Source organism: Zootoca vivipara, chromosome 14 (assembly GCF_963506605.1).
Source record: "Zootoca vivipara chromosome 14, rZooViv1.1, whole genome shotgun sequence".
Lineage (NCBI taxonomy): Eukaryota > Metazoa > Chordata > Lepidosauria > Squamata > Lacertidae > Zootoca > Zootoca vivipara.
Window position 1 is genome coordinate 37,998,432 of NC_083289.1, and position 15,246 is coordinate 38,013,677.

At 47.0% G+C, this 15,246-nt stretch overlaps 1 protein-coding gene across 12 annotated transcripts in view; it reads left to right on the forward strand.

Annotated features, from left to right (window-relative positions):
• MAPK8IP3 (mitogen-activated protein kinase 8 interacting protein 3) overlaps positions 1 to 15,246 on the forward strand; it is a 69,427-nt gene that overhangs the window by 14,475 nt on the left and 39,706 nt on the right. For 5 of the 12 annotated variants that reach the window (XM_035130803.2, XM_060282697.1, XM_035130807.2 and 2 more), the window contains exons 5-9: positions 3,231 to 3,254; positions 6,714 to 6,855; positions 9,657 to 9,900; positions 10,264 to 10,363; positions 10,480 to 10,598. In XM_035130803.2, coding sequence (XP_034986694.2) covers positions 3,231 to 3,254; positions 6,714 to 6,855; positions 9,657 to 9,900; positions 10,264 to 10,363; positions 10,480 to 10,598 — 629 coding nt within the window. The remainder of the gene's footprint in view (positions 1 to 3,230; positions 3,255 to 6,713; positions 6,856 to 9,656; positions 9,901 to 10,263; positions 10,364 to 10,479; positions 10,599 to 15,246) is intronic. The other 7 variants (XM_060282702.1, XM_060282700.1, XM_035130812.2 and 4 more) reach the window with 3 other exon arrangements.

The window sequence follows — 15,246 nt, forward strand, 5'->3', positions numbered from 1 at the left end:
GCTGAGAGTTGTTAGGGCACCCCATTCCCCTCGCAGAGCTGCAATTCCCAGAGATTCCTGGGAAGAGGAATTAATTGTTAACTCGTTCTTGGGACTCTGTGACGGGGAATAGGAGTCTTTTAACAACTCTCAGCACCCCACAGTTCCCAAGACTCTTTGAGAGAAGCCACGACTGTTTACCACTTTAAATCTACAATGTAGATGGGGCCTTAGAGAGGTGAGAACATGTTGTAGACTTCATGTGTGTTTGTGATGCAGCGTGCCTTGCCGCTCTCTAGATTGTTTTTGTGTATTGTTGCACTTTTGTATGTCTTTGGACTTCTTGTTTTCAGCCCCACCTCCAGCTCTCAACTCGGAGCTGGTGAGAGAACCAAGAGATTCTCTCCCTACCTTAGAGGTGTGGCAGGGAGGTTATGGCAATTACAGTTTTGGAGAGGTTGTCAGCAGGACAATCCAACATCCACTAACCCTGCTTAAAGACCTTCACAGCTTGGGACTCGGGTACCTGAAGAACCACTTGTCCACATCTGCTCACCTGAAAGCTATGGGTTTCACCAGAGGCCCTTCTCCAAGCCCCCCTGCCATCAGAGGTGCAGTGGGGTGGTTACTGAGGAATGGGGCTCCCTGACAGTGGAATGCTCACCTGGCCCTAGGCACCTCCTTTGCTGTACTCTTGGCCCCAGACAAAGACCTTTGCATTGCGCCAAGCTTTTAACTCCAGTCTGTTTTCTCTGGGTTATATCCAACTCTATTCCCATGCAGAGCAGATGCATATAAATTAATAGGAGTGACTAACTTTGGCCCATTAATTTGAGTAGAACTTAGTTGTCTACAATCCTCTGTCATTTTTATGCTGCTTATGTTTGCTTTATCTCTGCTGGTGTGCTTTTTTCCTTTTTTTTATAAAAAAGTTCTGTGTGAGTTTGCTATCCCAGATCTTGCTGGACTACAACTCCCATCGTCCCTGACCATTGACCCTTCTGGTTGGGGCTGATGGGAGTTGGAATCCAACAAAGTGGAAAGTGCCACAAGCCCCCCCCCATTCTATGTTTTGAAAGCTGTTGCTTTTGATGCTTTTCTTTTAAATTGCTTTTTATTGTTTATTTTAATTATTTTGTTGTCTACTGTGGGAACTCCACTGATGGAGTGTGTAAAAATAGAAAGAAAAGCAAACACTCACCCCTTTTAAAATAATAATCACAATATGGAGACAGCCATCAGCCAGCTACCGTGTTTCTCATATTTTAAGGCGTCCCTATAAAATAAGCCATGGCACGATTTTCATGCTTTGAAAAAATATAAGACATACCCCGAAAATAAGCCGTAGTGCTACCGTAAGTGCAGTTCTAGAGGGCATCGCCAAAATACCCAGCAGCGCGCGCCGTGTGGAGCCCCGAGCCAGCGGGACCCAGCTGAAGCGCCGACAAAGCCTCAATCATCCTGTGCTGGGAAACGTTGTGGCTGTGGGGTTGTGGAGGTTACCCTGGCTACCCGGCGCTGCTCCTTTCACCCTCCGCTGTTTGTGGCGTGCAGCAGCAGCAAACTGGAAGGGCCAAGCAGCGCCTCGTGGTCTGCAGAAACGCTCACACAGTGCAGGATTGTTTTCCAATTATCTCGGGACAGTCGCTCCACCTGGAGCCATAACTTGCCTTTCTCTTTCGCCGTGTAGCGTCAGCGATTATTCCCCTCCTCCCTTTCTGCCCGCTCTCTCTCCCCTCCTCCCTTCCTTTCCCCTTGGCACGGGACCCGCTGAAGTGCCGACAAAGCTCCCGGCAGCGCTGCGCAGAGCGCCCCGAGCCGCAGCAGGAGTGGGTGAGGGTAACGGAAGTCGGAAGTGGTGTGTCTGCCGCGCGCCTTTCCTCTATGGTCTCTACGGGTGCCGCGGAGGAACCTCCTGGTGGAATTGCGCTCGCCCCTGGCTTTGCATGGAGCACTGCCGAGCGGGCGAAGCCTGGGACGCCCCGGGAGGGAGCAGGAGGCGGCGGCGCCTGCGGCGGAAACAGGAACGGGACGGCGGAGAGGCCGAGAGCCATTGTGCTCCTCCTGCGGCTCAGGGCGCTCTGCGCAGCGCTGCCGGGAGCTTTGTCGGCGCTTCAGCGGGTCCCGCTGGCTCGGGGCTCCATGCGGCGCACGCTGCTGGGCGCTTTGTCGGTGCTTGAGCAGCAGCAGCAACTTACCGGTTAGTAAAAGAAATAAAATAAGACACCCCCGAAAATAAGCCATAGGCTTATTTTCTTGAGTAAAAATAAATATAAGACATGTCTTAAAATGTGAGAAACACGGTACACAACTGGGGCTGCCGCTTTCCCCAGTTACTGAAGTTGCAGGAAAAGGTGCAGCTCTCTCTGTTTGCATTCCAGACTGTGTTAGGTAACATCTGCACCATACATCTAAAGCACTATGATACCACTTTCACAGACATGGCACACACACCCCCCCCCAAAGAATTCTGGGAACGGTAGTTTGTTAAAGGTGTGTTGAATGTTGTTAAGAGGCCCCTATTCTCCTGAGCTACAGTTCCCAGAGGTCCCTGGGAAGAGGGACCAGTTGTTAAAACCACTCTGTGACCTACCAAAATGAAGGAATAAATAATATTCTGCACGATGCTAATTTTGCAATGGACGGACCATTATGCAGATTTTTGCCTGCCTGCCTACATTTGCTTGCTTTGCAGTATGTATTCTGTTAGGGATAGTGAAGTACTATGTGAGGCAACAAAGCCCTCACCTTTGGAGAGCCTGTTCAGCCTCCCCATCCCTGATCTGGCTTCTGAAATCTTATGAGGCCTTGCTTGTGTATTTTCTTTACTGGCTTAAGGAACAGAAACAGCTCCCTAATCCTTTTTTAAAAACTGGAGGTAAGTTTTAATGCGGTGCCAGAAGGATGTTCCTGATAGCACCAGGCAGGGGTGAGCATTTCACAGATGGGGAGCTACATCTGCAAAGGCCCTCTCCCTCTCTTGCCACCCTCCGAACCTCCCTCACTGGACTGTATGTATAATCATTGTCTGTTCCAGACCCACTGCATGTTCATTAGGCTGGGTGTTTTATATGTGCCAATGTCTCAATCTCTGCTCAGGCAAGCATTTCTGTGAGCACATAACGACATGTCTCTGTGTGTGTGTGTGTGTGTGTGCTTGCATGACTGTTGCACTCTAATGTTTATTCTTTTGTCTTGCTTCTTGTGCCGTTGCGTTTCTTGTGTGGGCTGCTCTCTGTTTGTCACTTCAGTCACCGCCAGTCATGGAGGAAAAGGTAATTTGGGAGAATCTGTATCTGTTGGGTTGGGAGCTCTTTCTTTGCGGGGGGAGTAGCTGTGGCCATCAACAGCGCTTTTGCTGTTTTGTGTTGATGTGAGACAAGCTGGTGAGTCGAGGCGGGGCAGCCTATTTCCCTAGGCTCTAAAGAGGCAGAGGAAATGGTCTCAGATCACACCAAACATACGTTTGACAAAGCACAGGGTCCAGAATTTGAACTGGGCATTGCTGCAGCACTTGATATCCTCACACAGCAACCAGGGCCACACCTGCACCATACATTTAAAGCTGTATTATACCTTTTTAATAATCGTGGCTGCCCTCAAAGAACCTTGGGAATTGTACTTTGTTGAAAGTGCTGAGAGTTGTAAGGAGACACCCCTATTCACGTCACAGAGGTACAATTTCCAGAGTGGCTTAGCAATTACTCTCTCATCGGGGAATCCTGGGAATCGTAGCCTCGCGACGGGGTGAGGTCCCATTGCTCGGTCCCCGCTCCTGCCAACCTAGCAGTTTGAAAGCACATCAAAGTGCAAGTAGATAAATGGCTACTGCAGCGTTTCTCAACCACTGTTCCGCGGCACACTACTGTGCCGCGAGACGGTGGCTGCTGTGCCGCAACGTGAGGCAACGAGAAGGGCGATTTGCGGCCGCCAATAGGCAGCGCTGACCCGCCGGAAAGGAAGCCGGCCGGGTCAGTCTGGAGGGCGCAAGGGCGCGAAGGGTGTTTCTTCGTCATCTCCTCGCGCTCGCTCCCTGAGCGAGGCAGCGCTTCATGGCCAAGGTCGCCTCCTCGCGCTCTCCCCGCGCGCTCAAAGGAGAAGGCAGCGGCAGCAGCGGCGCAGGGCGGCGGGGACTCTGGAGCAGCAGCAGCCCCGTCCAGCGGCGGCAGTAACAGCAGCAGCCGCAGCAGCAGCCGCCCCACCTCGGCGGGCTCCTCGCCGTCCTCCTCCGCCAGCCGGGGAGGGCTCTTGGGCCGCCAAGGAGCAGCGGCGGCGGCTACACCAGCGGGGAGGCCGGAGGGAGGCGGCGGTGGCAGCAGCAGCAGCAGCCCCAGCTCAGCCGCGGCCAGCCCAGGAGGGAGCGGGGGGCTGGCGGCAGGCAGGACGACGGAGGCGGTGCTCGAGGGCTCTCTCAGCAAGTACACCAACTTCATCCTCCCTATTCCTCAGTCCCCCACCCATTCCCAACCCCCAGGATTTGCCCCGTCTTTTAATGGTGGTGTGCCGCGTGATTTTTTTGACGGAACAAGTGTGCCGTGGCCCAAAAAAGGTTGAGAAACACTGGGCTACTGCTCCGGCGGGAAGGTAAACAGTGTTATCCATTTTTTCCCCCTGGAAACTACTGGCAATCAGTTTCCTTAGGTAAAGGGACCCCTGACCATTAGGTCCAGTTGTGACCGATTTTGGGGTTGCGACGCTCATCTCGTGTTATTGGCCGAAGGAGCCGGCGTACAGCTACCAGGTCATGTAGCCAGCATGACTAAGCTGCTTCTGGCGAACCAGAGCAGCACACGGAAATGCCGTTTACCTTCCCACTGTAGCAGTACCTATTTATCTACTTGCACTTTGACATGTTTTTGAACTGCTAGGTTGGCAGGAGCTGGGACTCCGTCGCAGGGATTCTAACCGCCGACCTTCTGATCAGCAAGCCCTAGGCTCTGTGGTTTAACCCACAGCGCCACCTGCTGATCCCAATTAATCTGAGCAGGGGTGGGGGAGAAACCTCCCCCACCTTGCTGAAGTGTTGGATGCACCAGCACAGAAGTTCATGTCTTCAAGCAAGGAAATCTCCTGCTGGGCAATTTTGTCACAATTTCCCCACCCCACCTACAATAAAATTTGTTTGTCTTGACACACACACATATCCTTTTGCTGGTTTGACTTCTCACCCTCAAAGGAGTTTGAGCATGTCTCACCAGCCCTTGCGTTCACTGCCTTTGCTCTTCAGATTTCCAGGGTTTTCGAGTTCCATTACAGCAGCTTCACACAAGGTCACAAACAGACTGCTCATAACTGCCTCTCAGCTGGATCCCTGGGGAAATAGTTTTCTGTGTTCAGCAGAAGCGGTGATCCGTACCAGGAACAGCAGGGGAAAGGCTTGAAGCTTTGCTGCAGCACCGGTTTTGGCATAAGCTCAGAGAAGCTCAAGTGCAGTTAAGGCTGCCAGTCTATAGAGTGTTGCATGAAACTCCACCTCTGCTCCCTGCTCAATTCATGCTGGAAGAAAAGTGTTTTGCAAGTTGAAATCTGCCCTACTCCCTTTGCCAACATAGAGGTTCTAGGCTGAGGATGGGGAACCTCTGGCATGAGGTTGTAGTTCGCTTCCCATCAGCTCCAGCCAGCATGGCCAACAGTCAGGGATGCATTTTATTTTCAATTTATTCAAAATTATATACCGATTGAAATTATCAGTAAAAGCAGCAAAAAACCAAACCAAACCAACAAACAAAAAACCCACGAGACTGTAGTGACAGCAATGGATCTAGGATCACCCCTAAACTAAACACCTACCAGTATTCCTTCAGAGGAAGTGCAGCTCCATCCAGGGCAGGTACCCAACCCAATTCCTGGGGTTGATGTTGTGTGAATCCTGTGCTGAAAGGTTAGGGTTCCACACCAGGAAAGACAGAATTTTGTGAGTAGTACAAACCACGCAGATTTGCATTATGTCTCCCTATTTTTTCATAAATTATTCCACGGTTTTATTCATTCATTTGCCTTTTTGTATAATCAGGTCTGGTTTGACTTCAGAAGGATTGCTGCTCACTGGTGCAGAGCACACACTTTGCATGCCAATGATCCATAATTCAATCTCTGGTATCTTCCGGTAGAGCCAGGAAATTCTCTTTCCTGAGACCCAGAAGATACTCTTTCTTGATACCCAGGAGAGCTGCTGCCAATCAGCATAGACCAGGGATAGCCAACATGGCGGCCTCCAGATATTGCTGTACTACAAATCCCATAATCCCTGGCCATGCTAGCTGGAGCTGATGGGAAGTTCCACAACATTTGGAGGGTACAACATTTGGAGGGTACAACACTGTAGACAGTGTTGACCCAGGTGGACTATTGGTGTGCTCTGGTATAAGGCAGCTTCCTATCCACTATTAATGGAACTATGCAGGTGCCAATACCCCCAACTGCTGCAAAATGTATGCCACCACCCCACTGGCTTCAGAGATTTCAGCAGGTACATACACTTTTGAGCGTATTTTCACACCCAGATGTCTGGAAACTTGGTGTCTGTTTTTTAAAAGGAATTTCCACTTCTCGGGCAGTTGAATCTTATGGGAATGTTAACGGGTTGTCCTTGGGATACTTGGCCCACTGTTAACTACGATGGGTTTTGTTTTGCTGCTTTCTCCATGTCAAGGATCTGCTGGTTTCCTAACTCTTTCCCATGCTCTCTCTTTCTCTCCTTCTCTCTCTCTCTGACTTTCCTTTTCTCTCTCTAGCATGAAGAGGCGTCCCAATTCTCTGAACATCCCCCTCACAGATGACATGGTACGTGGGCAGGTGGGCGCCAAGATCGCCCCCGCAGTGGACCACTGGCACCTGAGTGACCTCGGCCAGCTGCAGTCCAACTCCGGCTACAAGGTTTTTCTAACACCATCATGGAAGCGAGGGCATCCTTGCCTACTTGTCAGCAGCACCTCCATCAGGACAGAGAGACCTCTGTGTGTCTGTAACCCTTTGCAGCCCATAGCCATTTCTTTGCTGATGCTTTGCTCAGCTAAACTCTCGTGTGTGATGAGTGTTCTTTTCCTAAAGGCTTTTATTTTTTTTTCCCTGGGGCAGCAGTATTTTAACATTCGCCCATCAGCTAGCATACACCCAAAGTGTTCCCATCAGGACAATTTATTTTGGACTCGATGTTGCCCCTGCTCAGAATTTTTTTTTGCAGTCTCCATGTTGTCCTAAAAATACTACCCCATGCTTTTTCTTCGTATAGTCATATAACCCAGATTTACCCTTACCCCACAGAAAATCCAGTAATAAAAAATAACCCATTATATATCTGCAATTATTGCTGGTGTGCCAGCTCCTTGGCATAAATGGTTTGGTGGGTGGTTTGTTACATGCATGGCAATGCATAAATGGCTTCCCTCAACAATTGTATCAGGAGTCCTCTATTTCTGACATAGAGCTCCAATTTCCATGGTTCCCCAGGAAGATGGACTGATAATCAAACTACTCTGGAATTGTAGCTCTGTAAGGGGGAATAGAGTCCCCTAACAACTCTCAGCACCTTTAACAAACTACAGCTCCTAGGATGCTTTATTGGGAAGCTGTGTAATATTTAGTCTAAATCCTTTTTGTTGTAACTTTTCTTGTAATCCTGACCTGGATTTCCTTTCCTCTCTGCCGCTGCCTTTTGTTAAGAAGGAGATATGTTATGCCCTGTGCCTTTAAACCATTAATAATTCCTGCCCCCCAACAAAAAAAAGGTTCCCTGAAGTTGGAAATGCAGTATGCTAACATACTTGGTAACAAGGCTTTGTTGGGGTTGTCGTATTTCTCCTCCCAAAAAAGCAATTTTAAGGTTTTGGAGCTGTTCCCACTGCTTTTTTCATTGCGTTGCCAGGTTTTCCCAGACATTTTGCCAATTTGGCTAATTCCTCCCCATGCTGAAAACCAGCACGTCAGGAATTTTCCTGACATATGGCAAGCCTATGCTTTGTTCTCTAGTTGGCAGGGTGCAAACAAAATATCACCTCAGTGTTGTGCAAACAACATTCTGTACCAGTAAAACCATTAGGGAAATAAATGTATTGTTAGTAGAGAACGCACCACTGTCAAATTACATTACTCTGGTTTTTTTCATCTCAGATGGTCCCTTTGTGATGGGATTTCTGCTGCTAGTCTGTTCTTGTTACACACCTGAAAACAACTGGTATCTGAGACCACATAGGCTACTTGAGGCTCCCCAACACAGTATATACAGGACTTGAAATTCTGTTGCTTATTACAGCATGCCATCCTTGCCTTTAAGAAATGTATGGCTGCAAAGGGTTAAGTGGCCATATTTTCAGTCTCCATTGCCATTTTGCTATGCTCTGTATGTGTGTATGTGTGTGCAAGTGTCAGCTGTGGAAGTATAGCTGGGTTTGCAGTAAGGGAATCCTTCTAATGTTAACAAGATCACCCCTGGCCTTGAAGAAATAGCCATTCTGTAAATTGCCTGAACAAAAGCTAAGAGTTCAGTGGTGCTTCTTGTGTTCTTACTTAAGTGGCTGGGATTTGGTGTAGAAGTCAGAAGTGCCTCTAGAAAAGAGAGTCCCCTTTCCTCCAGGGCTAGTCCATTGCTGGCACTGGTCCCACAGTGGTTCCTGTCAGCCATCAAGATAGCTGCAGGATGACTCCACGTGGTGGTTTCTGCAGTGGCCAAATATGGTCCTCATCCAGTCTCCTAAAAATGAACTATGTGTTATGGTCCTAGAACATCAATGGGGAACCTGTGGCCCTCCAGATGTTTGGGTGAAATAGGTGTGGTTTTGTGTAAATGTGTGTCTTTGTTTCAGTTGCGCTGCTTTTCAGATGTGCGTATGCGCTCTTGCTTTTAAAAGTCCTGTCACTAGTGACGGTCCCTTGAATGGATCCTTTGGCTTGTTTGCTTCTGTAGTTTGCCCCTAAACAATGAGTCCAGCATTTGGTCATAATTATGAAACTTGCCACTCTGGGGCAACAACAGCCAGTGTGGTCTAGTGAGTAGAGAGGTTTTGTGCCTTCTGACTGTGTGGTTGATTATTCCTTATATAATAAGCAAGGGTCAAATTATAACTCAGGAAGATGGGATTCACTAGCACCCACAGATGACACAAGGCCTCCAACACATTGTGGCTCCTTGTGGGCCATTATTCACCATTAAGCCCTCAGGCCAAGGGGTGAGCCAAACATATGACAAAAAAAATCTGAGGCGTTCTGGGGGGAAAAGAAAAAAAGAGGATGTTACGTAAGGATATTAAGTAGCAGAGAATACTAAACATAACTTTGGTTAAGCAGCACAATGAATCTCAAAAGCTGCTAACAGGCCATTAATAATCTTGGGAGAATTACAATATTTTTGTATGGTCTAAATTTATCCTTCACAACAACCCTGCAAGGTAGGTTTGGTTAATAGTGACTTGCCCAAGGGCACCCACTTCTCTTGATTGCTAAATGGAGACTTGGACCCGGCTGTTTATAAAAGTCCAGACACAACATTCTAAACCACTGCACCACACTGGCCTTCATTTTTGTAGTGGCCGTTATAGGCTTTTTAGTGCATAGTGCTCGTATATCACAGTACTACAAGGCAGCCACCTGGCCAGTAAATGGGAGGAAAAATTAACTGATGCATGTGATTGCCTCCCCACCCCTTCTCTTCCCACCCCTCCAAACAATGCTGTGCCCCTAAGTGCCCGCCTGATGAAATGTCTGAGTCTGGACAGTCCTCAGCAGCTGCTACGCCCAGCACCACCGGAACGAAATCCAACACACCCACCTCGTCCGTGCCCTCTGCTGCTGTCACCCCCCTGAATGAGAGCCTTCAGCCCATGAATGACTACATCACGTCAAAGAACAACAAGCGGTCGCGGGAGAAACGGAATAGTAGAAATATGGAAGTCCAGGTCGCCCAAGAGACGAGGAATGTGAGCATAGGTATGGCTGGCTGAGAAACTTCTATGTTTAACTTGTTTCCTATAGAAATGTGAGATGTGGACATAACATGCCAAGAAGGAATTCTTGTCCCATAATAGTGTAAATTAGCATATTCCTTATTTTTAGGGCTGCGATTAGATTGCGGTGCCCGGGGTTGAGCAATGGACTGCTTCTTAAACTTAGCTAAGTGCGTGGATGTGTGTGTGGATGAAGAATTATTGGTGGCTGCACAAGATCTCTGCTGGATTGAGCTGTCCAATATCCTCCTTAATAAATGGAGGTGCAAATGCCCATCTCTGATCCGAAACATTGGTTTGGTCTTCCTGACTACGAATATTTCCCTTTTTGCATTGCATCCTACAGGGATGGGAAGCAGCGATGAGGGATCAGATTTTCAAGATATTGATTCTACTCCGGAACTGGATATGTGCCAGGATCCCAGGCTGGAACGCACAGGAAACAGGTTTGGGTGCAGACATTCCCCTTTCTTTAGGCATGTCGCCGTGAGTGCAGAATGCAGCTTTTATTCATTTCGTGCCAGTCTGCAGCATTTCCATTCTTTTTCTCTTTGCACGACAGCCCTACTCAGGGGATCGTGAACAAAGCCTTCGGCATCAACACCGACTCGCTGTACACTGAACTTACTGAAGTCGGCTCGGAAGCCATTGGAGATGTGGATGAAGGAGCGGACCTCCTAGGTAAAGCCTGCTTCAAGAGCGCTGCTTTTGAAATTCTTGTCTTGTTTATCACAAAAGCCCTTTGAAAGTAGAGTAGGTGGAGAGATAAAGAGCTGGAAGACGTAATGTAACTCTTTATGGTCTAGAGCAGGGATAGCCAACAGGTTCCCTTCAGTTGTTGTAATCTAACTCTCATCATCCCTAACCATCCCTAATCGGCCAGGCTGGCTGGGGCTGATGGAAGCCAGCAACATCAGGAGGGCACTGTGTTGGCTACCCCTGCTCTAGATAAGATGCAGAGATTGTGGTGATCAGATGTGATCAGCAAACATCGGGATGAAATATAAAGGGCATTTCCCTCTGAATCATAGAATTGTAGGGTTGGACGTGACCCCAAGGGTCATCTAGTCCAACCCCCTGCAATGCAGAAATCTCAACTAAAGGATCCATGACAAATGGCCACCCAGCCTCTGTTTAAAAACCTCCAAGGAAGGAGAGTCCACCACCATCTGAGGTTCCACTGTCAAACAGCTCTTACCGTCAGAAAGTTCTTCCTAATGTTTAGTCGAACTTTCCTTTCCTGTAATTTATATGCATGTAGTCCACATAATTTTGTGACGCTTATGCAAATTATGCAAATTAAAGCAGAGTTACATAAATTATTTTGCCTAATTTACTCTGCTATTTTAGACTTGGAGGATGAGCCCTGTAGGGCACAGGTGCCTTTCTATGCTTTGATTACTGGGAACCTCGCCCTATGTTTTTGCTTCTGAGATTTCACCACATATTGCCCATATCCTTTCAGCCATACCGCTTCCCAGCTGTAAGGAATATAAACTTTTTAATGAACTGATTTTGGAAAACTGAATTCTGTGATCAGAATTGTGTTCTGTAGTTTTTCTTCCCCATGTGAGGAACTACACATAGCCTTCCACGACAACGACCCTGTGAAGTAAACAGGGTCAAATAAAATTAATAAATAGTTTACCTGCTATATTGCCAAGCTGCTAATAAAAGCAGAGGAACAAGTAGACAGCTAATAAGTGTTACGTTGATAGCCAAAGTAGTAGAATGCAGAATTATCAATGCCCAGAAGTCTTATTTAGCTGTCACTTCCAACACTTTAATTTCCTTTCCTCATCTTGAGTCCTTGTCACACACCAAATATATTTCCATGCTCAAATTCATGCTCATTACCACAGGTTCACTCCCTCTCCCCTGCAACATTCCCACTGAACAGTGCTAGATCATGCATCACCATTTATGTTATCATTATTTCATTAGCTAAATTTATATTGTACCTATTCATTGGCCTGCTCAGGGGTAGCACACCAAATCAGTATTGCCAAAAGCAATGGCAACAGTCAGATAAAAATCATGAGTTGTATCCAACTAAGGCCACATTTACTCCATACATGCACTATGATAGCACTTTAAACAGTCATGAGCTATGGGGAACTAGTTTCTTTAGTGTGCTGAGAATTGTTAGCAAAGTTCTATGAAATATCAACAACCTCAGATATGCAGATGACACAACTTTGATGGCAGATAGTGAGGAGGAATTAAAGAACCTTTTAATGAGGGTGAAAGCGGAGAGCGCAAAGTATGGTCTGAAGCTCAACATCAAAAAAACTAAGATCATGGCCACTGGTCCCATCACCTCCTGGCATATAGAAGGGGAAGAAATGGAGGCAGTGAGAGAGTTTACTTTCTTAGGTTCCATGATCACTGCAGATGGTGACAGCAGTCACGAAATTAAAAGACGCCTGCTTTTGGGGAGAATAGCAATGGCAAACCTAGACAGCATCTTAAAAAGCGGAGACATCACCTTGCCGACGAAGGTCCATATAGTTAAAGCTATGGTTTTCCCAGTACAGTAGTGATGTATGGAAGTGAGAGCTGGACCATAAAGAAGGCTGATCGCCGAAGAATTGATGCTTTTGAATTATGGTGCTGGAGGAGACTCTTGAGAGTCCCATGGATTGCGAGGAGATCAAACCTATCCATTCTGAAGGAAATCAGCTGGAAGGACAGATCCTGAAGCTGAAGCTCCAATACTTTGGCCACCTCATGAGAAGAGAAGACTCCCTGGAAAAGACCCTGATGCTGGGAAAGATTGAGGGAACAAGGAGAAGGGGACGACAGAGGATGAGTCTGACCAAACTGCGGGAGGCAGTGGAAGACAGGAGTGCCTGGCGTGCTCTGGTCCATGGGGTCATGAAGAGTCGGACACAACTAAACGACTAAACAACAACATGCCCCTCACAGGGCAACAGTTCCCAGAATGGTTTAACAACCAAGATTTTTAGAAGACATCTGAAAGCAGCCCTGTTTAGGGAGGCTTTTAATGTTTAATAGATTATTTTATTTCATTTTTCTGTTGGAAGCTGCCCAGAGTGGCTGGGGAAACCCAGGCAGATGGGCGGGGTATAAATAATAAATTTATTATTATTATTATTATTATTATTATTATTATTATTATTATTATTATCCCTCTTCACAGGGAACTCTGGGAATTGCAGCTCGGTGAGGGTAATAGGGATCCCCTAACAAATCTCGGTACTCTTTAACAAATGACAGTTCCCAGGATTCTTTGGGCTATGACTGTTTAAGGTGCCATGAGAGTGCTTTAAATGTGTCAACGTGGCTCAGGTTTTACTCAGAGAAGACCCATTGGATTGTGTCCAGTGCTAGTCCTGCTCATAGTAGACTCACTGAAAGTAATGGACATGACTAAGTTTGGTGTGTTAATTTCAGGGGGTGTACTCTGTGTAGAACTTAATTGGATTCAAGCCATCAAAATTAATGGAGTGAGATGTTAATGTCCATTATTTTCAGGGGTTTTTTCTGGAGTAGAACTAGCTTTGAATACCACTGAATGGTTATATCAAATTAGGGCTTAACACAAATACCCTCAAATTTTGTGCCTCTGTGGGCATTTGGATTTGGAGGAATTATTTTCTGGGGGTAAGAGGGATGAAATTCACCTTCAGATTGAGGAAATGGCTGTTTATGGTCCCCCCACATTCCCCCACTGGTGGCCACCATTGTTATGTGATGTTTGTCATTCCTCCCCACCTCCCAAACACAGTGACCCAAAACAAGGGGCATTGTTTGAGTGGGATGGGAGGAAATGGTGGTTTGGTCACTGGAGGAAGTGTTCTGATGTGGCTGCTTGTTTAGCCCTGTAATGGCTAGACCAGGCATCCCCAAACTGCGGCCCTCCAGATGTTTTGGCCTACAACTCCCATGATCCCTAGCTAACAGGACCAGTGGGCAGAGATGATGGGAATTGTAGTCCAAAACATCTGGAGGGCCAAAGTTTGGGGATGCCTGGGCTAGACCAATATCTTTTTTCTTTTCATTATCTGACCAGAATCTAAGAGGGCTGGGCGATTAGCCGATCAAAAGAATAGCTGTGACTCCTCAGAGAATGGTGGGTGGGCAGGGCAACAACTTAAATTTTACTTCTAGGTGGCCAGACTATTTTGGCGTGTAAAACTTATCTTGACCTCAACTAAAAGGGGATATTTGGTGATGAGAGGAACCCAAAGGATTTGCAATTGGTAAGTGTTATGAATTGCCTATCTTAAAACAGAGGAGATTCAATTCAGAGCTTAATACTGTCACGCAGGCCTGCTCAGCTCACATCCCACTGAGCCAAAGGCAGCCCACCAGCATTGCACATAGCCCACCACTGGCTCAAGGAGCCTCCTGTTTTTACTGCTTTTCTTGCAAGTGCACACTATTCCCATCACAAAAAAGGGCAGGGACAATAACCTATTGGTTGATGACCTGCTTTACATGCAGAAAGTCCCAGTTTCAATGCTTGGCATCTACAGTTAGGGCTAGAATAGACCTCTGTCTGAAACCCTGGAAAGCAGCTTCCAGTCAGTGTAGGTAATGCGAAGTTGGGTGGACCAAGGACCTGATGTGGTTGGTATAAGGCAGCTTCCAGAAAGAGCTGTGGCTCTTATTTGCATGCAGAAGTTCCCAGGTTCAATCCCCAGCACCTCCAACAAGGGGTTGCACATGTCCCTATTCTGAAACCAAGGAGAGCTGCTACCAGTCATCACAGGCAGTACTGAGCAGAAATGGACAAATGGTCAGACTTGGTATAAAGCAGCTTCCTATGTTTCTCTGAGAGCTGCTGCCAGACAGAGCCAACAATACTAGGCTAAATTGCCTAACTGTTAGACCTGGGAGAAGGTCATTTCCATTTTAAGGCATTAGGGCCATGATCCAATTCCTGTTGGGCTGCGTTTGATTTAGTGGGTCTCAAGCTGTGCCAGCTTTCATGAATTTTTGGAAAGGCTACATAGAGCGCTGCAGACGGTCGTAAGCATTCCAACAAATTAGGTTATTCAGAACACGTTTTTATTATACCGTTTGCCATGGTTGAGAAGACAAGGCTTAAGTCAGGGTTCATAGGAAGTCTCCAGGCTCCTCACTTATATCCTCATCTGGAAAAAAAAAGTGATTTCCTCACCCTCACACTCCCAAATGTCCCATATGTAGATTCACACCATTTGCAGGCCATAGCAGGTCCTGTCTTTACTATTTCATGCCTTTTGACATCGAAATGGCAAGATCATTGTTAATTTTTTGTTTCTCTTTTTAAAAAAATCCAGATTTTTTTATTTTATTTTGTTGGTTTCGGTCACTGATT